This window comes from Fusarium solani (genome assembly GCF_023522795.1).
Source record: "Fusarium solani strain SB1 chromosome Unknown bctg00000003_1, whole genome shotgun sequence".
NCBI classification, from domain to species: Eukaryota; Fungi; Ascomycota; class Sordariomycetes; order Hypocreales; family Nectriaceae; genus Fusarium; species Fusarium solani.
Genome location: NW_027072154.1, coordinates 2,471,897 through 2,494,280, shown reverse-complemented (window position 1 = coordinate 2,494,280; position 22,384 = coordinate 2,471,897). Strand labels below are relative to the sequence as shown.

Here is a 22,384-nt window from a genome sequence, read left to right as displayed (position 1 = left end):
CATCCGCGCATAATAAAGAGACAGGCGGATAACGAACGCAAAGGAAAAAACAGGTCATAAAGTCGTTAAATAGGCTCCTTGATCAGCCTCATCCATCGGTAATATCCAAGTTGTCCAGCCATATGTTGATGGCGTCATGAAGTAGGTTTCGTGATGGTGTGTTTCTCGCATTGCCATTTGTCTCGAGGTGCCTCTTCTCGCGCACGTCGATAACTTCGCGAATGCAGTCTTCCAGCGCAGAGAGCACCACAGTCTTGCACTGGACACGGGGGATCTCCAGGGGTGCATTGGGCAATGCCGGTGTCTCGGGCGCTGTGATAGAGACGGGCTCCTCAGCTTCGGTGCTCATACGGACCTCGCTATGTGTCTGCGATGAGGCCAGTGAGTGGTCCTTGCTGGTATCCTGGTTGAGGCTGATGACCCTCTCAACAGCCTCAGTCAGAGTCTCGTCCGAGTGTAGCACAGGCTCCTCGATCCACTCCTCTTCCAGCTGGGTCTCATAGGGGAGAATCGAGGGGGTCAAAACTCCTCCATATGATGTGGAGAAGGCTGCAGGTCCGGAAGCTGGCCGATCAACTGGTGCCCGTGGCTTCACCAGTCGGCGATAACGGAGACGTGTAATCGAGTTAGTTGTAGTGTCAGCAATCATGACACAGCTCACCTCCACCCAACGCTCCGAGAGGTCGAGCAGAGGGAAAGCTGGAGCAGGGGTTGGCTCAGCCCGAAGAGACGCCTTGACCTGCTCCATGAGGTCCTCCTGAGGGGGGATTGCTTGAACTGCAAAGTCGGGGTGATAGCGATTGAGCCAGCCCGCAGCATTGAGCGGGAGGTCTCCATCGATACACAAGCGGGAAGCTTGTTCAAAAGAATCTAGTCCTCCTTGGAATCCTGGGGTGGAAAGATAGCCACTGCTGGAGGGAGAGCTGATTGCAGACTCAAAAGATGTCATGTAGTCCGGGAAAGAGATGTCCACGTCAATGACCCCGTCATCGGCATTGATAGATGTCTTGACCGGTGACTCGAAAGCACCATTGGGATCTGGTGTTCGTTCCGGTCGGATTGATGGTTCCCTACTGTGACCCTTGCATTCTCGTGGTGTGCCCGTCTCGCGAACCTCCGTTGAAGGACGAGCAGCCGACGACGAAGGGGCGTGGAGATCTTCGCCGAGAGTCACTTCCTCGACCATTTGGGACAGTTTGTCTGTCCTGGGGAAAGCCTGCTTGGTGGGGGACTTCGGATCTATCTGTCCGTAGCTGCTGAGTGTGGTGGAATCTCGGCGGCGAGTGCTCCAAAGACCACTGATAACGCTGCCCCAGCGCGAGCTCTGGCTCCTCGAGTCGCTGCTGGCATTGCTCATCCCACCCGTGCTCTCTCCTCGCTTGAGGGAGCGCTTCAGGTCATCCGTGGCCACGCTTCCACTGCTGCTCGGTCGAGGCCTCCTATGCGTATCGACGCGCTGAATAGTGGAAAAGTGCGGCACCGTGGTTTCGGGCAGAACGGTCGTGGTGGTTGCGGCACTGCTCTTCCTGCTAACCATGTCGCTACCAAACATGCCAAAGTTAGATGGTCGGATCGAGGCAGCATCCGAAACGCGGCGTTCATGATTACGATCCATGGTAAGGTGAGCTAGCTGCATGGGCACAGCAGAAGCCCTTGCGCTCTGACTGGTTGTCCGAGAGTGAGAAGCTCGACGAAGTCCCGTACGACGATTAATCTTGCGGCGGAGAGACTCCTCTCGAAGAACGGGGATCACAAAGGTCGGAGGAGAGTTCGAAAACGTGCCGACTGAAGTTGATGTGCTAGGACGATGAGCCCGGGTCGTAGGAATCTGGGAATTCGCGGGGAGGAAGGCCGAGAGGAGAAAGATCATACGTCGAGCAGCCATCTTATCCTCAGAGACAATGATTGTCCGTGCCGGAAGGGACAGGTCCTCCTCGTTTCGGTTCTTCTGCTGCAAAAAGAGGCGTCTTCGGTACGAAGGGGGGCAAAGAGCCTGAAGCCAGTCGGTGTGAGTAGCGAGAAATCCTGTCAGGAGGTTGTAGAAGAATTGGTTGTGATGGTCGATCCCAGAAGTCCACTTGCACGTCCATCGAGCTTCATCGCGCCATATTCCCCATCGCCCCTGACCGGTAACGACTCTGGCCGCGCTGAGGCCCATGACAATTCTATGTCTCGCGGCATCCACCTCGCCCGCAACATTGGCATCATCCGCAAGACAGTTAGGCCACAATGATACCAGCTTTGTGGTGCTCTTCGGGGGCTTAACCCGAGGCATCTCAGGGCGTCGGTCCGAGAAAGACGGCGTCCTGCCGGTTTTGTTCGAGGTGACTGAGGTCGCCATGGCTCCGGGAGAAGAAATATCGACGTGTCTGAGCATCGTTCCTAGAATGGTTGCAACTACGGATTGGAGATGCGTCAAGGTCCTCATGATAATGTCCCAGTGCCGGGTTAGGGAATCGATTCGGTCCTCCATATCGACTGAGAAGTTTGACTCGGTTCCATCGCCGTAGTTACCAGAGCCAACCATGGCCCATCCTGAAGGTCGAGCTGAGCTAAATGATGAAGAGAAGAACTCCTGGTCGTAGGAACTGGATTCGCGCTGTTTTGACTGGGATGCGGCAGGCGTACGGGTCGAAGGGGGAGCAGCGGGGAGCTGAACAACTAGAACCACGGCATACATTGGTGTGCGCCGTTGCTTGGGCTGCGGCTTCTTCTTCTTTGGCGCAGATTCGTCATTCGTCGAAGGAAACGGGAAGCCGGCGCTTTCGTCTGTGTAGCGGCTCGGAGGCGAGACGTTGGTGTCGGCGTCATCTGCAGCTAGATTCACGGGGAAGAGGCGAGTGATGAGGACCTTCTTCTTCTCACTCTGGCGTGGTGTATGAGCATGAGCATGCGCTGCACCAGAGACGTTGGTTGGTGAGAAGGTCGTTGAGGAGAACGACTGCGATAGACGGCTGGAGCGAGCGCTGGAGCGGCCAATGGAGCTCCTACCATCACCTAGAATACCGCCCGAGGGATCGACAGGTCGGGAGTCGCCTGGTACTACATGTACCTTTGTTGAGGTCCCCTTGTAGGACATCAACTCGGAGTTTCCAAAAATGCAGCTAGAAAAAGTTGCCAGTTCCTCCCGATACTCACGCGCAGCTTTCTGACCGTCCGTCTCAATATGGACCTGGCTGCGTCCCTGCAAGGAAGCTCGACGGTCAAAAGCGCCTTGCCGCGGAGGCGGTTGAGGACCCTCGGGCTGGATGACGAGGGGGCGCGAGAGTTGACTAAGACTGCTCTTGCGTGGCGAGGTTGGAGTACGGCGAAGCTCTTGAGGGACAACGGGCCTTTCTATCGGGGACACTGGAGGAGCTGGATGACTGTCAAAGAGGAGAGAGGCGTTGGTAGGACCTAGAGCATCCTGCATGATAATGACACGGACATCGCGCACATCGAGGTCGACATCGCCGCTATAGTCGAAAGCGTTGGCTGTGGATGTTGCCGGGGTAGTTGGGGTTGTAGATAGAGGAAACACCTGGTCATTGCGGTGCTGATATAAAGCTTGAGCGTCTGGGAAAAGAAGATTGCGAGTATGAATATCCTCCTGAACAGATTCAAGCGAGGATACTGGCCTCGACGTCTTGGCCGTCGCCTGAGAGGGCGTGACCGAAGGACCGCCGGAGCCCAGGTGCAAGAGCCGGCCGAGCATGTCGGGGGCGGCACCAAGAGAAACGGGCGGCAGTGTTGAGGTTGGTGAAGAGGGCGGCCGTCGAAATTAATTACGACGGCGAGCCATCATCAGGGAGAAGGACCAAATATTCTGAGCTGGGCGTAATCGCATAGTAACCACGGCGCGTGGCATGTGAAGGTGATGGAACGAACAAGCTTCCAGCAGAGTTGCCCAGCTAGCGGAACAAGCGGGCGCAAGGTGGCGGGCAAAGCCCAGGGCAGGTCCTAGAGGGCGACAGATCCGGGGATGGAGGTGATTTATGAGCTTTGTTTGTTTGCTAGATGCAAGCAATCAATGAATGAACCAGAGCTCACGGCGTCGCGAGAGCAATGAGGTGGCGGCGTCAGGGAGCTTGATTGCTGTGGCGCGTGCGTCCACACACAGGGAGGCAAGGCGTGGCAAGCTGCCTGGAAGAGATGTGAGAGGTGGAAGAAACAGCAAGGATGAGCTGAAGGTAAGGTGCAGGTGACGATGATGCCGGTTAGAACATTCAAAGCTGAAGTAGGATCGGGCACGGGCTCGAGCTTGAGCTGGAGCAGACAAGGGATTTTGTTGTCAGAGTTGCGCGAGTTCTGTGAGAAGAGAAGCGAAGCGAAGCGTGAGGGGTTGATCGTGTGTGGAGGCGACGATATGCGCGGGTGGGAGGTGGTTTCGCGGGCGGGTGATCAACAGGAGAGGAGAAACTGGAGCTGGGAGGCCCAGGTTACGTGTGGGGGTGGTAGTTGTTGATCCTGCCGTGTTACTCGGGGGCGATTCTGCTGGTGTTGTTGCTACTGCTGCTTCTCGAAGCAAACAATAACCAACTTGTGAGGGTGTAAAAGGCGTCCAGGTTGAGGTGAGAGAGCTCGATGTTTGGTGGTTGATCCAGATGGCCGGGACGCCGCCAGCTCGGGCGGGTGGCAGCGAGTTTTGGTGTGTGTGGCAGCAAGCCAGCGCCCACTAGAGAGCGAGGTAACTGGAAGGCAAGGTGCAACTCCAGCGGGAGCAAGGCGGCTGCGGTACCGCAGTGTAAGTACTCGTTAGTGGCGGTTGGGGGTTGGCGCTGGTGGCGGCTCAACCACGCGGTACAAGGCGCCTGGTACCTCCTAGCTCGAGCTTTAGATCGTCGTCAGCAGGGCCTAGGCGGGCAAGGTGGGATGGATAGGTAGGCCCAGTGGAGATTGGATTGGATGGATACTGGAGCTCAATGGGGACTTGGTCTGATGGAGATGGACGGGTGGATATTGATCGGAGGGGCGGGACGAGGGAACAGAGCAGACCACCATCAACAGGACAGGACAAGAAATGTGGATTACCTTACCTTGGCCGAGAGGAGGCGGAGAGGGGAACGGAGCAGAGATGGAGCTGGAGGCAAAAGAGGAGAAGATCCAGGAGGGGTTCAAGTTGTGGAATGGGGGTGCATGTTTGTTTCCAATGCTATGCTTGCCTTCCCCAGAGTCTCAGAAGTTGAGTGATGAGAATGCTGATGCCGGGATGACGACAATGTTTGGATTGGCTGCCAGACAGATGACAAGACGTACGTCGAGACAGAAAACGTCGAGACATGAACAAGGGAAAGGTAAGTGGCTGGCACTGAAACCCGGGGGGCCGAGACTTTTGGATCAAAGTCAAGACAAGCACCCCTTTCGTTCTTCCTTTAGAAGCAGATTGCTGGTCGGTTGATTGGTTGTGTCGAGTTCAAGCACGGGCTTGAGTCGAGGCCATAGTCATTGGTGTGTGGATTCTCTCTCTCTAACACGCAAGTTCAATGACTAGGTCTTTCGGGAGAGGCGATATTTAGGTAATATCGGATCCCAGGAGGCGACTATGGAGGGCGTGGCTAATACGGAATTAATAAGTAAATCGTCGGTGTGCGCGATCTCATTCCACAGCGGCTGCCCCGAGGGAGGTTAGGGGAAACAACGGCGGGCCTAGCACAGCAACGCGAGCGGCTCTGGTATTCTCGCTGTTTGCGCGGGTAACGGGTGTTAGTAGAAGAGAAAGATGATGAGTAAAAATATGAGTAAAAAAAAAAAGAGGGCCGGGTCGTCGGTCGAGGCCCAAGAATCGACTCGTTTTGTCAAGTCAAAGACGACGGAGATGTGACGAGCAGCGATGGATCATTCAGCTGCTGCCCCCAGGAGCTGCTCCATCAAAGGTTTAAAGCCCGGCTGCTGCTTCTGTCAAGCAGAAATTGACAGAAGAATAAAAAGCACACATGAGAAAAAGGACCCCCCGTCCAGTATGTATGAAAAAAGCCATTGCTCCATCCCCAAGGCTACTGACCCCCCAAAAATGCGGTGAAAGCAACCAGATTTGTGTCGTCGACTCGACCAGGGGTCTTCCCTTCCCGGTGTGGCCAAGGCTCCAAGGCCCGGGTGAGCCATCCCAAGCACGGAAGCCAAGTGTGTGTCGTTCGGGTTCTTTTGCACAATTATTTCATCCGTCACGACCTTCCCCGGGACGGGCACAAAGGCGAGCGAATCCCTCTGCCTCTGCTCCATGAATTCCCATGGCGACGGGTCATGATAGTGGGACCTCGTCGCGTGCCCTGGCTCATTGATGGCTCGTGCAGGTCTCCTTTGCTGGGGTCGTCCGGCGTGGGCGCAAGGCCGCGGATCCATCACCCATTACCAAACTCTCCGTGAGCATGGTCCGGGCTATGGTGGAGCGCAGCCTCATCAACAACACACAGCACAGCACAGGCCAGGCCTCGAGATGGATGAAATGAAATGTCCGAATACGCACCGCAACACCGCTCTCTGATGTAAACCTGCGTTGCACAAACCGCATCTCCAAGAGCCTAAAAGTCAAGTCGTACACGCTAGTGCCGATGGCAGGCCAGTGCCAGCCTAGACGTGCCGAGCCCAGGCATGAAGCCGCAGCAAAAGCCGGCTAGAGAACGCCATGGGTAACGGTGCCGCGGTCACGTCCCCTTGTCCTCCGTCGGCCGGCGCTGCCTTGTGCTTTCTTATGAAAGGGAACAAGATGTCGGTAAGCAAAGCAAGCTGAGGATTCCATCCGACTCGACGAGACGCCCTCGATAGGGCATCAACCGGTGAGTCAAGCTGAATGTCGACTTTGAAGCCCAACCCTCTGGCTCTCGACGATCCCAGTCGCCGAGATATGCCATCTGCCCACCGCGTTTTGATGACCTCCTTTTGGCCATGACATCCATGACCGGCCTACCTCCGACAAGTTGCTTTTGTGTACGTCGTAGTCGGCCAGCCCCCTTGGAAGCCGCCGTCGGCTCGCTACCTACCGGGCGGTTTCTCTTCTAACTGGTCAAGGTGGACGTACACATGACGCTACTGTACATGTGCGAGGACCGCAGTCAAGTCAATGTAATTTTCTAATGGCATCTTCTTGTGCGCTCGCATCTTGGCGGAAGTAGGGTTCCCAAAAGAGATGCGAGTCGTCGTGAGTGGGTGGCTCTTCAACTGCCGCACCGAGATGATAAATTCCCCGAAAATCCCGTCAGAGCTTTTGGGGAGTGGGCTTTCACTAGGAACAGGTAACCGCATCCTTTCAATGTTGGGGGATCTGGTACGTAATTAGCAGATTTGGACTCGACTCGCCGGACTCGACTTGACTCGCTCAAGACCGGCTGTGAGAGCCTCTTCCGGCAGGACTCGAGAAATTGCCTTGGATGTCCGGAACGAAACTGTTTTTGCTAGGTTGCCAAGACCAACTGCCCTCCCTGCCATCGGTCAAACCAGAGCCCTGACATTACTGTACATGACAAGCCCAGCCGGTCTACGGCGTTGCCAATTAGACCTCAAGCCCTCCCCGGGGGCGGCGCCCGGAGACGACGTCAGGCCCCTTCCCCTTGTCCAGCCTCGTCTAGACGCCATCGCAGATGCTTGCTTCTTCTTCTCCTTCTTCTCCTGGGACCCAGAAGGCCCGTCTTGCGATCGAGATGGCTTCCTGTCAACCCCGGGTCCCTCAGTCATGGCAATGGCCCCCCTGCCCCCAAGTTGAGCCATCACCGTGTCGTCGGGTTCGATCTCTAACCTTCTGCCGAGGGAGCAGGGTCCAGCGTTAGTTAGCTCAACAGGGAGTTTTCTCGGGTTTCAACCATTTCAATCCAAGCATGAAAACTCTGTTTCCCGGGGTTACTCTCCTTCCCTCGGTTCACCGGTCTCCGGGGAGTGCCATCCATGAAGGCATGACATACTGGAGACGTCGGCCCTACTGGACGCTGCTGCGGTCGTCAAGGGATGCAATCGAGGCTAAACAGCAACGCTTCTCATGGATCCAATGTCTTGGTGATCTCCTGTGGGGTTGCATTTCCTTCGTCATCGCCCACTGAACAAATGTGCCCCGCGATAAGCATCACCGAGCTCGCCCTCTTCCCCTCAGTGATCTGCAGGCACGCAGACAACGGTCATGTCAATTGAGACCACGCGCATTTCTCAACGACCTCTGCCTCTTAGCGCCTTCCCGTGAGACACACATGGTGGGCGTCTGGGGGCAACTTTGGGGGGCCTCCGAGCTAGGAGCTCTCAGAAAGACCTGGGCTGCCGCCGCGGCACTCGCGCGGGAGAGCATTCTTCCCCTGCCCTGACCGGCTGGCGATGCAGTATTTGCCGATCTTCATCCCACGTAGGGACCGGCACGGGCTTCTGTCACCGTGTCTCGTGTTCCATGGTGTTGGTCATGACTTATCAAGGAGCGCGGCAGTCCCGGGCTGTTGGTCACAGGGCTGTTTGGGGGAGCTGACCTGGACCATTCTGCCTGTAGTCCCGTCGAGGCGCAGCCTACTGCAGCTCCCCTCATGATGGCCCTGAGGCATGATGATGGAGATGCATGAATATGACGATGGCGGTGATAAGCCCTCCCCTCTTCAGCGGCCAAGTTAGGCTATCGACAATCCCGCCAAGCTGCATCCACAAATCCCATCAATCCCTTTTGGGAGTCGCTCGTCTTCTTCTCTGATTCTCAATGGCTACAACGTTGCAGTTGCATGCGGGCCCACGTCTGTCTGATGAGTCTGATGTCTGTTGCCTACGCCTACCAACGCTCTCGAGGCAAGTGCCGGTCCGGCGAATAGTTCAGCGGCTAATCCAGTGGTGGAACTACAACTACCTACCATTGTTATTGATGAATGGATAGTTGTGTCAATGTCTATGAGCTGCCACTTTAGTACTCTGCTCCTACCCGACCAAGCCCTGACACGCGGGTACTTTAACCGCAACATCTCATCACAGACAGTTGATCTATTCACAACATTCCGGCCCGTTATCCCAGAGATCCTTTCTCTTCCAAGGCTTGATCCTTGAGCTTCCAAGAAAAACTCCCCGCTTGTTCCGGTTGCCGGTTCCAGAGCTAATGTTGCACTGTTCGCAATATGGCGTCCGTCACGTGTCGTATTTCTCTGAGCCTCCACCTCCACACAACTCCATCACGGATGGATGTCTCCTCTCCCATCTCCAATATCTCACCGCCCAATGCGAGCCACTGTGAGCTGCAGCGAGAATGCATCCCAGAACCAGTCCCAGCCACAGCCAAGGCGCCTCAGCCTGAATGCGCCCTGCGGCATTTGCCCCTCGTTCGTTCGTCCTCAGCTCTGAGCATGGCGGCCCCTCGCTGAACAAATTGGACTGGCTCTTCCTCTCACCTTGGCCCCTCGGCGATGCTCACTGGAAATGAGGTGCCCCAGTCAACGGGCGCGCGCGCGTGGAGCGGCCGCATGAGCTCCTCCATGCCTGGGCTTGTTACAGGTCACATTGCTGTCGAGAGCTTTGCCAACCAGAACCCCTGCTGCGTCCTCCGGCTGCTTGGAACCCAGATTGCGCTCGGCTCATCGTCTCGGATTTGCTGGGTCCGCTACGCTACGATCGGGCACTTCATCTTCATCAATCCCTCGCAGAACTTGCAGCACCAGGCTGGTTCGGTGCGGCCTAATCATTACACCCATGCTGCCCATCCGCAAGGAGCGATTCGTATTTCGAAGTAAGGGAAGGATTACGGCGACTTCAGGAATTATTCCAGGGCAAATATTGGTCCATTTATTCCATTCCGTGCGATAACTGTCTGCAGATGGTGAAGCTTCATCAGTGCTCCTCTGATGAGCCCATCCTGCAACTCAAAAGCACCTCACCTTGACAGTGTCACGAGCATGTGTGGCATAGTATTGACATAGTGTTCATTGCTCTCGCTCGTCCAGTTGGTCTTGTTTCATGCTCCTCATCATTGGACCAACTAACGTAGTTGTGCGCGGCCCGTCCCTCGGCCGACTCGCCGTTTGACCAGCTGACCTCCATCTTTCGGCTCCAAGCCGACCAGTCTCCCTCTGACAGCATCCATCAAAGGGTCTCGACCGTCCCCTCATGTCCAGCTGGACCTCTGGGATGGGTTCCCGCTACACTCGAGACTGTGGGAGTCTGAGCAATGTAACGCCAGCACCTCGCTGATGGGGAGACTTGCCCTCAATGCCGACAACCATGTTCCTCTCCCAGCATGAGTATGCTCTGATGATGGCTGGCCTCGAGATCTTTGGATGCGTGGCTCACCGACTTGCCCTCTTGAGGTTAGCATGTCGCCGCATCTTCAAGGGTTCCAGCAGAGTGGTGCGATTTCCGCATATGCCATCGTGAGGCTGGCTCTCTGGCTCAAGCGCCAAGGATCTAAAGGCGCATCCCTCTGGCGCCGGGCTTCATCTTGACCACAGCCGCCGAGGCCTGTGGGAGAGAGACATCGGAGGTCACGGTCAGCTTACGGAGCAGAGACGCGCATCCTTTTTATTGTCACCCAGCCCTTGGCCAGGTACAGTGTGCTACTACCTACTTGCGTCCATGCCGGCATACCCCCCGTATTAGTGTCTATCGCTATAGCTCTATGAACACTCATCCCTCCCGACCTCAGCCACCACTACAGTGCTAAGAAACCCATGCTCGCTAAATCGAAATCACGATATCCCATTCTGCTCGATGGCGAAAAGATCCGCGTTCACCAGTCTTGCAACATGTTCAGGGATCTTCCTGTTCCCTTAGCGCGGACATACGGCGCCATGGCCGAATAGCAACACCAGAGCCAAGGATACAGCTCAGAAGCCAGCGACCCAGAGCTTGTACCCCTCTCTGGTGACCCTCAAACCCCTCTCGCCCTCGTTTCAGCTCTTCGTCCGAGGGCGAAGGGTCAAGAGCGAGCAACGACGAAACTGTCGATCACTGCAGCTGTACCGGCGCACAGCACCTCAACCCCTCGCACAACTCGCCACAAATCAGCTGGCACTCCTCCTCGCTTCGTTGCTGTCGACGCCTCAAGGTGTCCAGGCTTGCGTCGATCGCCGTTGCCTGAGTGTCTGTTGCGCCGTCCGTCATGGTCACGGGGGGGCCAGCCAATACCTCTGGCTGCAGGGTTGCCGAGTGAATGCCGTACGCGTGGAGGCACTCCATGATGATCCTCGCCTTGTCCGAGAAGCTCTTGACGGTTCTACCGTCAACGACTATATGGGCGGAAGCGATGGATTTGTGTTGGTCTAGTCGCCAGATGTGCAACTCGTGCACAGACTCGATCCCTGGGATCTGGACACTGTCAGTTCTGACCAAGCAACTCTTGCCGTCGACCTACCTTTTCAATGTCATGCTTGACATCTTCGAGGCTAATTCCACCAGGTGCAATCTGCAGCAGAATGGCGCCGCTGTTCCTGACCAATGGAATCGCCGAGAGGAAGATCATGACTGCGATAAAGACTCCGACTGCAGGATCGGCGTAGTATCGGCCCTCCCCCTCGACCTTCCAGATGATTAGGGCGGCTATGATGACACCAAGGTTGTTGACGGCGTCTCCCAGGATGTGGATAAAGACCCCCATCATGCCAAGGTCTCTGCCCGGCGACCTCACTGCCACGGATGTGTGCTTGTGCTCGTGATGGCTACTCGTGCTCTGCTATAGTTAGCAGTTGACAACTCATAAAGTGTGTCAAGAGAATACGCACCGGCGTCAAGCGCGCCTCGGTCTTGCTAGCTGCATCATTAGCCAGCGTCCCAGCAACCTCATGGAGTCGCCCATGAGGAGGGCAGTGCTGTTCTTCGTGCCCATGTCCCTGTCCGCCGTGCTCATGGTCGTGTTCTAAAACCTCGAGGTCAGCAACTCAAGCGTATCTCTCAAGATGGGGGCGGGGCGTTGTTCTCTCACCGTGGAGGAAACTCAAGACCAACATGTTGAGAGCCAACCCGACGCTTCCGACTATCAGGATCAGCTGAGGGTTCTCCACGTCTGGTCTTGTCAGCCTCATCTTTGTCTCATGCCATGCATGCATGCTTGATAAGGGGTGACTCACGGGTGAGATCGATGAATCGCTCAACGGCCTGCACCAGGATACTGACGCTCAGCGCCACGAGGAAGACGCCGTTGAAGAAGGCGCCCAGTAGAGTAGCCCGCTGCCATCCATACGTGTACTCTTGCGGTGCTGGCTCAGGTCGTTCTTGTATCTATACTTGCCTTAATTGTATGTTTCCATTCGGGTTGGTAGTAGACATCAACGAACCAGCAATGCAACCAGGGCAACTATGATGCCTATCAAGTCGGAAAGCTAGTTTCATCAGTATCTGTGCCTCTGCTTCGTCTGTTGAGTTGCGTACATAGTGGAAGGCATCAGCGACTAGAGCGAGAGAGCGTGTATAAAAGCCGACTGTTGAGTTTGTCAGTCAGGGGGTCTGAGAATGTGTTGGTTTAACGGACCAGCCAGTTCTGCGACAAAGAATGAGAAAGCGATGCATATCGTGGCCATAAGCCGATGCTTTCGAGAGACTTTCATGACCAACCCGTGAGGTCTTAGTGATAGTATAGCCAGTAGGCAGGTTGATTTGGTTGTGATATATTAAGTTCCGATATGTTGATTTCGGTGTTGATTACTTTTGATATTGGGAATATTCGTATGGAAGTAACAGCTGGTAAGGGGCTGCTTCTGCCTCACGAGAATCGCACCTGAAGAAAGCCTCGCTCTTGGCCTTTTAAGCAACCACGGCCTCAGAATGAGTCTGATGGCCTGACCGGTGCGCGTACGAGGACTGAGTCTTACGCGAGGAGTCATGGAATCCAAGCGAAGCATCCCCCATCGGCTCGAGATCGCAAACGACGGTGATTTGGTACAGAGCGGAAGCAATGGCAGAGTGAATACGGGCAAAGGACTTTGTAGAATCATATTGGCCTCTTCACGAGCAGCAGAGTTAGAGGGCGAGACGCGAGGGGACAAATATGTTTATCAGGGTTGTTGTCGGGCAGGGCATGTTGCTAGCCGGGCGGGACGATGCCGCCGCATTTGCCGAACCGAGCGACGGTGACGGTGACGGTGACACCTATTTCTGTCCGAATCTGGCATGCCGTGCAGGAACCCTGGAGTTTAGTGTTTCCCAATCCCCAGGCCATCAAGGTGGCGGTTCGTCCGTGTATTGGGGATGTTGAAACATGTTCACCATGACGGTGACTCCGTATATAAAGGGGCGAGCTGGTCACTCACTGACTGGTGAGGAGGCGTGACAGCTAGATCTCGTTGTGATGACTTGAAAGATGCTCCATGACTACGGTTCAGTGGCAATTGCCCAAGTGACAGCTGGCAGATGCAGGTCAGTGCCTAATTGCCATGTAACATCAAGGTCCAGATGTAGGGCTCTGGTCCAACGTGGATCACGTCACACAGTATTTTGGTGCCGAACCTTGATGAAGAGACAACAGGAATGTCCTGGCCGATTAAGGCTGAGTTACCAGGGACTCCCTCTCTATGCAGCCAACTACCTATATCAGGTTCTTTTTCCACCATGGCCACGAGCGGGCTTGGTGTCACAACTACCCTACCCCATTTCGGTGTACGATATTAGACAATCTCTTGGGGCAGCACGTCTCTCTCAAGACAGCGGCATCTTGGGTTTAAGCGAAGAATACTTCATTGCGTTTGGTCGTGGGCTAAAAGTATTGGGGGTATTGATCATGCCCGTTCTTATCACAAGGTTTGTTGAGGCCAAGGCGGTGGCATTGCCATACAGCTGGGTCCTTTGTTGAATTGGTTGCTAGGTCTTGAATTTTCAGTGTTAAACCTTGAGATGTGTTGTCGCCGAATTGGGTCTCCCAGGCAGCGAGGCTGTTCAATGTTTATAAACAACTCTCCCAATGCTCGAGCATCCCTCACACTTCTCTCCCGCAACCCTCACACTCGCAGACTACCTTCGCTTCTCCCACAATACAACTACCAGCAGTCAGAATGGATCCATTCAGCAAGTTGCCTCAAGAGCTTCGCTTCAACCTCCTCGTCTCACTAGGCAGCCTTACAGAAGTTGCGATGGCTGCCTGGGCATCTCGAGCTCTTCTCCAGCAGCTGCAGGAGTTCAAGGGGTCAATCGTACACCGATACGCGCTCAGAGATGGTGATCTCAATGGAGACGTCTTGCAAGACGCCTTGGCCATTATCAAATTCCCAAGGTCAGATGCTACGGCGACCAATGTCGATACACAGCAAAGAATGGCTGCCATCCATGGCCACCTTCGCAAATGGGGTGCCAAAGAATTTTCGGATCCCTTTCATCCAAATACACGCGACATTCCTACGATGCTCGATGTGCACACTTTGTGTCGCCAGATGCGGCTCTACATTGAAGACTATCTCTCCAAAGCGACCAGTCCCTGTCTTCCACGGGCCTACCGTCGACTCCCACCATGGTCTCACCCTCACTTCTCTAGGAATCCAACTCAGATGCTGCTGCTACAAGACGTTAACCAGTTTGACGCGGATTCTCTTGGACATACTGACCGTCGGAAGATACTTCAGGCGTTCCTCAGATACGAACTTCTATGCAAGATTTATGGACTGGTCGCTGGCAAGCCAGACACCCAACATGATCAAGAGGATGATTATGATGAAGATGACGATGATTGGGCTGGAGGAGATCCGCCTGACGGCTATCAATTTGAAGAGAATAATCCTTTTCGCTACTGGGATTGGAGTATCCTTTACAGATACGAAAAGAGGGAGCCAGAAGACAGCGAGCTCCAGTTGCTCCCGTGTGTTCGAGAATATCTTCTCGCCACGTATGGGGCTCTCATTGCAGATCAGGTACAGGCTCCCATTCCCATCGCTGTCACTAGAGGGCACCCGGAGTATGAAAACGCACCCTCAAGCGGCTCGGGTAGGTTCCCCGACTATAACCCTTACAACGAATCTGAAGACCTCTTATCATTTGGGCGGTACCGGCTGGAGCGATACTGCATTTCATGGCACTGCAACGACTACATTCGTCTTCACCGTCAGCGTGCGTGGGCTCTTTTCGATGATTCATGCCAGGGCCCTCAAATTCCTCCCGTTGACGAGTATCGCAGGGTTTACGGCCCCGGTCCTGTTGGCGGGTTGGTCGGGTGGGGGTTAGAAATGGACGACACCAGGAATGAGTGGATAGCCCATGGTCAGGGTACAATGGCATATTCTTCGCTCATACCCAAGATGGTGCCAGTTTGGGAGACGCGTGTTGCTTAGGGGTTTTTTGATGGTATATGGGTATCGAGATAGGGTAGAGGCTTTTAAGACGAGAAGAAGGAGGATTCTGTGTATCCTGAGTACGCTACCTAGACAAAAGTACATGTTGATATCTACATGAAAAGCAAAGGAACCTGCCCTCTCAAGCCACTCATAAACATTATCGCAAGGTCCAACTGACATACATACGTCGCTAATTTTTCATGATTATATCCTGCCAAGTAGGCTCATCGCCCGCTCAGACTCGATCCGCTGTCATACTGCACGCTGCTCCTTCGCAAAAAGGACATGGGACTGTTGAGGCGCTTGGTGGGTGCGCCATCATTGCCCCCGAGTACGCCGGGAGGCAGGCCAAGGGTCGGGATGCTGGCTTCAGGCACTGCTTCAAGCACGGTGGGGACTGCGGCAGTTGCGGGCGTGCCTTGGACTGCTTGGTTCTTCTCCATAGCCTCGCGGTAAAACGCCTCGAGGGCGACGGCGTCGTGGCAGAACTCCTCGATCTCAATCTTGATGAGCTCCGGGTCCGGGGCCGAGACCGGGACCGCCTTGGTCGGCTGGTCCACGGGCTTGAGCGCTGGAGAGTGGTAGTAGTGAGTCGGCTTGAGCAAGGGCGAGGCCATGGTGGTTGGCTCAGGGATGCCGTAGGCGCTGTAGGGGCCGAATGCCGACATGCGACCTCCTCCGCGTTCAACCAGGGGGTCAGCGGCTCGGATCTCCTTGTCTCGCGGGTTTGCGGGTCGGTTGCTGTATAGACGATTCGCCAAGAACAGCAAGTCGCCCTCATCGGTGATCTCAGCCAGGAGCGTGCCGCTCCGGTGGATGTACTGACTGTACTTGAAGTCGGGCTTGCCCCAAGAGTAGCTCACATCGACGTTGCCGGGGAAGTTGGATCCCGCCTCCATGTCGAGGACAAAGTCGAACTTCTTGAGGATGGCCGTCTGGTAAAAGTGCCTAGTCGGAGAGGTTGTCGGGCCCAGAGAGTTGGGGTCAAAGTACGTCTCGGGCTTCTGGTCTGGAGGATGCGCTGCCAGCTTGAGACGGAAGGGTCTCCGGAAAGGATTAGTTTCCGTGATGGTGCATGCCTCCTTGATAGGCACCTCGACAAGGCGCAAGCCGTATTGGCTAGCCTCTCGAGCCCAGCTCTCGACTGCGTCCTCAACTAGCTTGGTAGTCACATTCATCCAGTCTATTCGGATGTGGTAGCAACTGTCTGGGTTGTGAAGACGGTCATAGTGCAGGTCGATCCTCTCGGGTCTGAATGATCGCTTGCGATGATCCACGTCGTACTTGATGACCTTGCTTAGCACTACTTTAGGCCGTTTGCCGTTGTGAGACAGAGGTAGAGTTGGTGTGGTTGACGTCGACGCAGGGGAGCCCTCTTCGTGAATTGAGGTTGGACGAGCTGACATCAAAGCCCGAGGCGAATCTCGGTTCGTAGGCTCAAGGATCGGCGTGGGGGAACTCCAGCCCTTCTTGTGTTGAACCATCCCGTATGGGCCTTGGCAAACTCGCTGGCGATCTGGTAAAAGTAGTTGCCGTCACGGAACTGGTGTCTCTTCTCGACGTGGACGAAGATGCCCTTGTCCTTTTCACTCTTCTGTATGCTAGCCTTGGCCTCGTCCGTCACCATCAGGGCGTTGCCCAGAGCCTCGGCATCTTCTCGAGTCTCAAGGTCCTCAAAGTTGTCGAGCAGCCACGTCACCATGTCGGAGCCGATGAAGCAGGCATAGTGAAGCCGGAGATGCCACCTTCGATTCTGCAACCTAACGCCTCCATTCTCGACCGGCTGCTGCATAGCTTCAGCGAGCGCAGACAAGTTCAAGTTGGACTTCTTAAAACGCTCTTTGCTCGATACCAACTGTCCCTTGCGGCCGATGCCGTCGAGGCCTTCAAAGAGAGGAAGGGTCTCGAGCTCAGCGGCAATGACAACCGATGGATCCTCGGTCTTGTAGATAATGTCCAGGGGATTGGGATCCCGCTTGCGACGATGGCCAACTGAATGATACCGCCGCTCTGATGGAGGAATGTAACGATACTTCTGCCAAGACTGTGCGAGACGCTTGATTCCCTCGATACGGACCTCTTCGGCGTTATCTCCGCCTTGTGTCTTGGGCAATGGGACGTCCTTGCGTGACACAGGAATGAGGACGAACCTTGCACGCCAGAAGCGCAAGCTATCCATCATCTCATCATGATGGCCAGCAATGTACGAATCAATCATGTTCCAGTTGCGCTCTGGCCGGGGCGTGAGAATGTCGATCTCTCGTGCTTCGTAGCAATCGTCTAGCAGAGTTCGGATGGCGGGCTTATAGATTGGCGAGAAGCCCTGACAGGTGATGGATGTGTCTATTGGCTTCCGCATAAAGATGTTGACCTCGACCTCGGTGCCGTTCACGCATGAGAGCTGGTGGATGGTGTTGCCAACCGACATGAAGATGCTGGTGCCATCCTCCAGGCGCTGATCCCGCGAGAAGATGTCACCAATCTTGATGAGGTTCTGTCCAAAAGCCCGTGCAACTGCTGGGCCAACCACCACCTGGAAGCCTTGAGTGAATCGTAGACTAATGAGCTCCTGGATAAATTCCTGACGCGTCTTGGGCTCCTCGGCCAGATCATCATCGGCATTTTGGTCGAGAGTATACGGATGTCGATGATACTCCGTGTCAAACTGAGCCTTTGAGGGAAAGTATTCAGTCGTCAACGGCACAGAGGCAGGACAGCAGAGGGCCTTCCACTTCTGGACCTTCATCTGGCTGATCTGAGGATAAACGTGCTGCCATCTGCTGTACAAGATGCTGTCGTCAATCAGGAGACTCTCTGGGTTGGATGGGTTCAACAGCGTTAACCAAGGGGTGATGGCCGTGGTAGGAGACAGAGTAGTCGGCAGATCCAAGACAGCACCAGCGCGCAGCTTGTTGGTATAGACCTTCTGAGCATCATCAGCTCGCAGTGCGTCCGAAAACCTCAGATCACGATCATCTTCCCGCTTTTGATGCCGGTTGTTGAAAGGCGAGGAGATCATCATGGAGGAGGCAGTCCTCAGTTGTGTTGCAGCAGTGTCGAGGATACCAGAGTTGTTCCTCTTAAGAATAGGAATACTCGGCGTCATTGGCACTCCCTCAATGATGGTGTCAGGTGCATCCAGCCGATACTTTTGCGTAGACAATGTCGAAGATTGGCTTGTGATAGTCTGAGGCGAGCTGGGACGCAGCTCTGGGCGCATACGAGGTGTTGATGGCTGCCTCGTCTCTGCGGACGAGGTGCCAGAGGCATTGACGGTTTCAGCTTTGATCTCTGCAATCACAGCTTTAGGGGCAGCGATACCAAATCCCCGTTGACCAAGGCTGATCTGCCGCATCAACTTTGGTTGCTTCGCCACCGTTGTTGGCTTGGAAGCTTTGGGAGTTGGCTCGGCTTTCTTGATGGCTGCAGGGGATGGTTTGTCGGCGTCGACCATATTCATCGACAGTTTTCTTGTCGAGGGACCTAGTATGGCTGGCTTCTTCTCAGGTAAAGAGGTCCCATAGAGCCCCGAGTCCTCAGCTAGCTGTCTTCTTGTCATCTCATCCAAATCCTTGGCGTGTCGTGACGAATGATGGTGCCTTCGGCTGCTCGAAATCTTGGCTCTGTAATCATCAAACTCCTGAAGCTGCTTCCACAGAGACTTCTCGCCAGGCCGTGCGAGTCTGTCTGGGACAAACCGTTGGAAGCCGTACACATAATCAAATAGGGCCTCGGGGGCACGCTTGTTGGGTATGTAGATGGTATCATTGATGCCCGTTTGGCGGAACTTTTGCGCCGATGGTGGCTCTGTGATGTTGGCAGGGAAATGAGTGTCGACCTGCAGAGGTGTCGTCTCGATCTCATTGGTCTCGAGGATGCTTCTCATCTGCAAAGCATACATGCGGCACCGGATATTGAACTCGTCTTCATCATCTTGTTCAACTTTGTTGGACACTGATAAAGCGATGCCCTCGTAGGACAAGGCTTCATCAGACGCCCCGGTCCAGAAAGAAACATGCAGCCATTGAGGCAGGGCATAGCACCATTCATCGCTCGTCGCCATGGACATGAGAGGATCAGGACGGCGTGAAAGGCTCATGCTCTTAGACGGGGAGAAGGATTCCGCCAGGGACTGATAACTGCCGATGACGGGCGTAGGGTGATTTGGCGTACTGTCACGGCTATGAAACGATCTTGAGAGGCCAGAATGGGGGTGGTGGCCGTGCTCCTCGGAATATTGTGGGTTACGATACTTGAAGAGAGGCACTGAGTGCAAAGGCATCTTTGGCATACAGATCAAATCGATGCCGATACCGTTGCCAACCAATGCCTCGGTCGTCCTTCGCAAAGTTTCATAGTCGACTTCAAAAACACCAGGGCCAGGACTGATGATTACAATAGAAATGCCTGTCCTGGTGAGGTCTCTGTCGATGTGGTCGTGTGCGAACTGGGACGAGGCCAAGTTGATCGCTTCCAAGAGGTTGCCATACATCGAAAAGGTCGACTCTGCCTTGACTCTTGTCGAAGGAGTGTCTCTGGGGATCGTATGTGACCCCTCGATCTCTGCTTGTGCGACGAGCTTGTGGTGATGTAGACTAATGTCTCGACGGAAAAAGTTGAACTCCATCTTCAACTGGTGCAGAATCTTTGTCCACTCTCCGCTACTCATCTCGCTCACAACCACTCGATAGAAGTCCTTGTACGGCCGACGGGGTCCGGAAGGTTGAATGCCCGTGTAGTAGTCGCCTTCGAGGTTGTCAAACTCGGCCGTCAATCCGGTATCATACTCCACGCGCGCGAAGAGCACGATGCTGACCAGATGCTTTGCCTTTAGCATCGCCCACCTCTTGAACAGCGCGGGCAGAAAGCCGTTGACAACCTTGTTGAACATGATGGCGCCGGAGCTTTCCGAGTCAAACTCCCACATTTCCCTGGCCATCTGGATGAAGAGCACGTATCTGGCTGATTCGCTCCGGAAGATTGGTCGCGTATCACGAGTGAAGAAGGCAGAATGCGTTCTCCGGCCGTCGACATAGATAGCGGTAATCTGAGCCTTGATAGTGCCCATGAACAAGATGGATTGGCCTTTGTAGACGGTTCTCCCCGTCAACTCCCCGACCGTCATTCTCCAAATGTCCGATCTCGACAAGTATTGGTCCTTGAATGATAGCTCAACGTGAGAAGCCTCGGTAGCTGGGTTCTTGGCGTCAACCTTTCGCTTCTAGTTAGCACTGTGCAGTCAATCAGGAGATGTGCTTCGTACCACCGTCAGGAGAACCTGGGAGCCCTTCTTCATCCCAAACGCATCCGCAATGTGCTTCAAGACATAGACCTCCACGTCGTGTTGCCGTGCCTTCATATCTTTGGGCATATCTTTTGCGACAAAGACGTATTTGAAGCCAGCGCTATCTCCGTTCTGACATGTCGATCCTCCTTTGGCACCAGAATTCTGGTCCTGGCTCTGCTTGCTGCTAGAACCATGCCCAGTGGAAGGCTTTCGCGCGTCATCCTTGACCGTCGAGATGCACATCAACGTGCCAGGTCTGATATCGCCGCCCACGAGGTCAAAGTTGAGCAGGACCTCATCCTTGGCGTACCCCTCATTAACCGTGACCGTGCATCGACGTTCTAGCCTCGTGCGCTTCTCTTCCTTGATGGTGGAATGGGTCGAAACGCTCGTGGGCGAGGTCAAGGGCTCGGTATGGGTGCGGTCTAAGCTGGACTTGCTGAATTGTCGAAGATGACTCCAATGCGGTCCTTTGCGCGGGACCGGATTCCGCGTGCTGCCATTTCGGGACATGGGATTGGGTGGTCGCTTTCTACTTGGGTGGATTCGACAGGAAGCGATGCGATCCCGTTGCTCGCATGTTGGTCGCGGAAGATTGGCTCGGTCGACGAAGCCGATCGCGGGGCTGATAGATAATGCAGAGTCGTTCAAGTCGCAAGTGGATATCGTCGGCACTGCGTCTGCATGAAAGGCGATCGCGAGCTGAGGTCGCCTGTCGCGGCAGAATCGAGCTTGAAGGATGGGCTATCTTCACCGCCTTCCGTATTGGGTAGCTACCTTGTGGCGCCATCATCGGAAGGTCATCGCTATGAAAGATGATTGGTGCGTCTAGTTGACCTTGAATAGCTGAATATCAAGTTGGAGTCAAGGTTCTTGGGAAAACCATGTGAGTGGTGTGAGTCGAGTCGAAGTCCCCAGACTGAGTTGAGTTGGAGATTCCCTAATCCGATTCGAGGGTCAAATTGTCGATAGTCGCAATAACGAAGTTGGGGTATTTGAGGTGGCTGTGGCAAAGTGGCATATGGGTACGTGTGGGTTATCCCATAAGATAGTTGTTTGGTTCTGGTCTGACGCCATATTTGATAGACAAATGGTGTCGTTGGTTGATGGGACCATGAGTTCGTCTTGGCTTCCTGAGAATGAGGAATTGATCGTCGACACTGCGTAGAAGTGCGAACTCGTCGTCGACATTGTTTGTTAACGAGGTTTCCATCCCCGGCCACTTGCCATTAGCAGGTGTTTTTTTCGAAGAGGTTTCGCACTCCTCTCTCCCGTTCCAGCCTTCATCAGACACCTTAAGACCATCGTTCGGAGGGAGCCATCAAACGTCAGGCCTCCAGACCTCGACGAAGTCAGGTACCCAAGGGTCGTGACATCGAAAGGCAAAGAACAGGGGTTCCTCCCGTTTTCCTTCGGAGTTTTTTATAGAGGTTGTCTATCCTCTCTACCAGTCCAGTCTTCATCAGATGCGCTTGAGTGATCATCTAGAGGGAGCCGTCAAACGTCAGGCCTCGAGACCTCATAGAAGTCAGGCAACAAGCGATCGTGATATCGGCCGACCGAACCAGGGGTTATGTACATTGTCCTCGCAGTTTTTTAGAGAGGGGTCTTTTCCTCTGCCACTGGTGCCTCGCTCAGAGCCACCCGCACGGTGCGCAGCACAAGCTCCTAGTGCTGGACCTGGCACTTTGCGACCTGTGCCAGCCTTTCATGGTGCCGGCGGGACGCAAGAGAAGGATACCCGATGGGGTCCCTCTCCAAGAAGTCTGCCCTGCTCTGGGCCATCCTGTATATCTGTCAAAACCTGCATATTAGAAAGTTGGAAAAGAGGTAACTTACTGCTACGTGGCGTGCCGAGCATCCTCAGCCGTCTCGACGAGCTGGAGGAGCCTTTCTCATCCGGCGCTCGAACCCCCGACGGTACTTCCCG

General features: G+C 54.7%; 4 protein-coding genes across 4 annotated transcripts; 1 reads left to right on the top strand and 3 right to left on the bottom strand.

The window, feature by feature from the left end:
• Positions 1 to 88: 88 nt before the first annotated feature.
• MRS44_006343 (uncharacterized protein) lies at positions 89 to 3,694 on the bottom strand (the record flags this gene model as incomplete). Its single annotated transcript, XM_046268047.2, has 1 exon — positions 89 to 3,694. One exon carries the CDS (start codon positions 3,692 to 3,694, stop codon positions 89 to 91), a length of 3,606 nt encoding a protein of 1,201 aa, XP_046140063.1.
• Positions 3,695 to 10,863: 7,169 nt separating this feature from the next.
• MRS44_006342 (uncharacterized protein) lies at positions 10,864 to 12,458 on the bottom strand (the record flags this gene model as incomplete). Its single annotated transcript, XM_046281884.2, has 8 exons — positions 10,864 to 11,223; positions 11,270 to 11,584; positions 11,637 to 11,770; positions 11,837 to 11,917; positions 11,982 to 12,132; positions 12,189 to 12,233; positions 12,283 to 12,332; positions 12,383 to 12,458. The coding sequence occupies 8 exons, from the start codon at positions 12,456 to 12,458 to the stop codon at positions 10,864 to 10,866; spliced, it is 1,212 nt and encodes a 403-aa protein (XP_046140064.2).
• Positions 12,459 to 13,898: 1,440 nt separating this feature from the next.
• Positions 13,899 to 15,164, top strand: MRS44_006341 (uncharacterized protein; the record flags this gene model as incomplete). The annotated part of the gene is made up of 1 exon (XM_046281885.2): positions 13,899 to 15,164. One exon carries the CDS (start codon positions 13,899 to 13,901, stop codon positions 15,162 to 15,164), a length of 1,266 nt encoding a protein of 421 aa, XP_046140065.2.
• Positions 15,165 to 15,391: 227 nt separating this feature from the next.
• MRS44_006340 (uncharacterized protein) lies at positions 15,392 to 21,531 on the bottom strand (the record flags this gene model as incomplete). Its single annotated transcript, XM_065621729.1, has 5 exons — positions 15,392 to 16,683; positions 16,758 to 20,388; positions 20,431 to 21,079; positions 21,130 to 21,227; positions 21,484 to 21,531. 5 exons carry the CDS (start codon positions 21,529 to 21,531, stop codon positions 15,392 to 15,394), a joined length of 5,718 nt encoding a protein of 1,905 aa, XP_065477801.1.
• Positions 21,532 to 22,384: the final 853 nt, after the last annotated feature.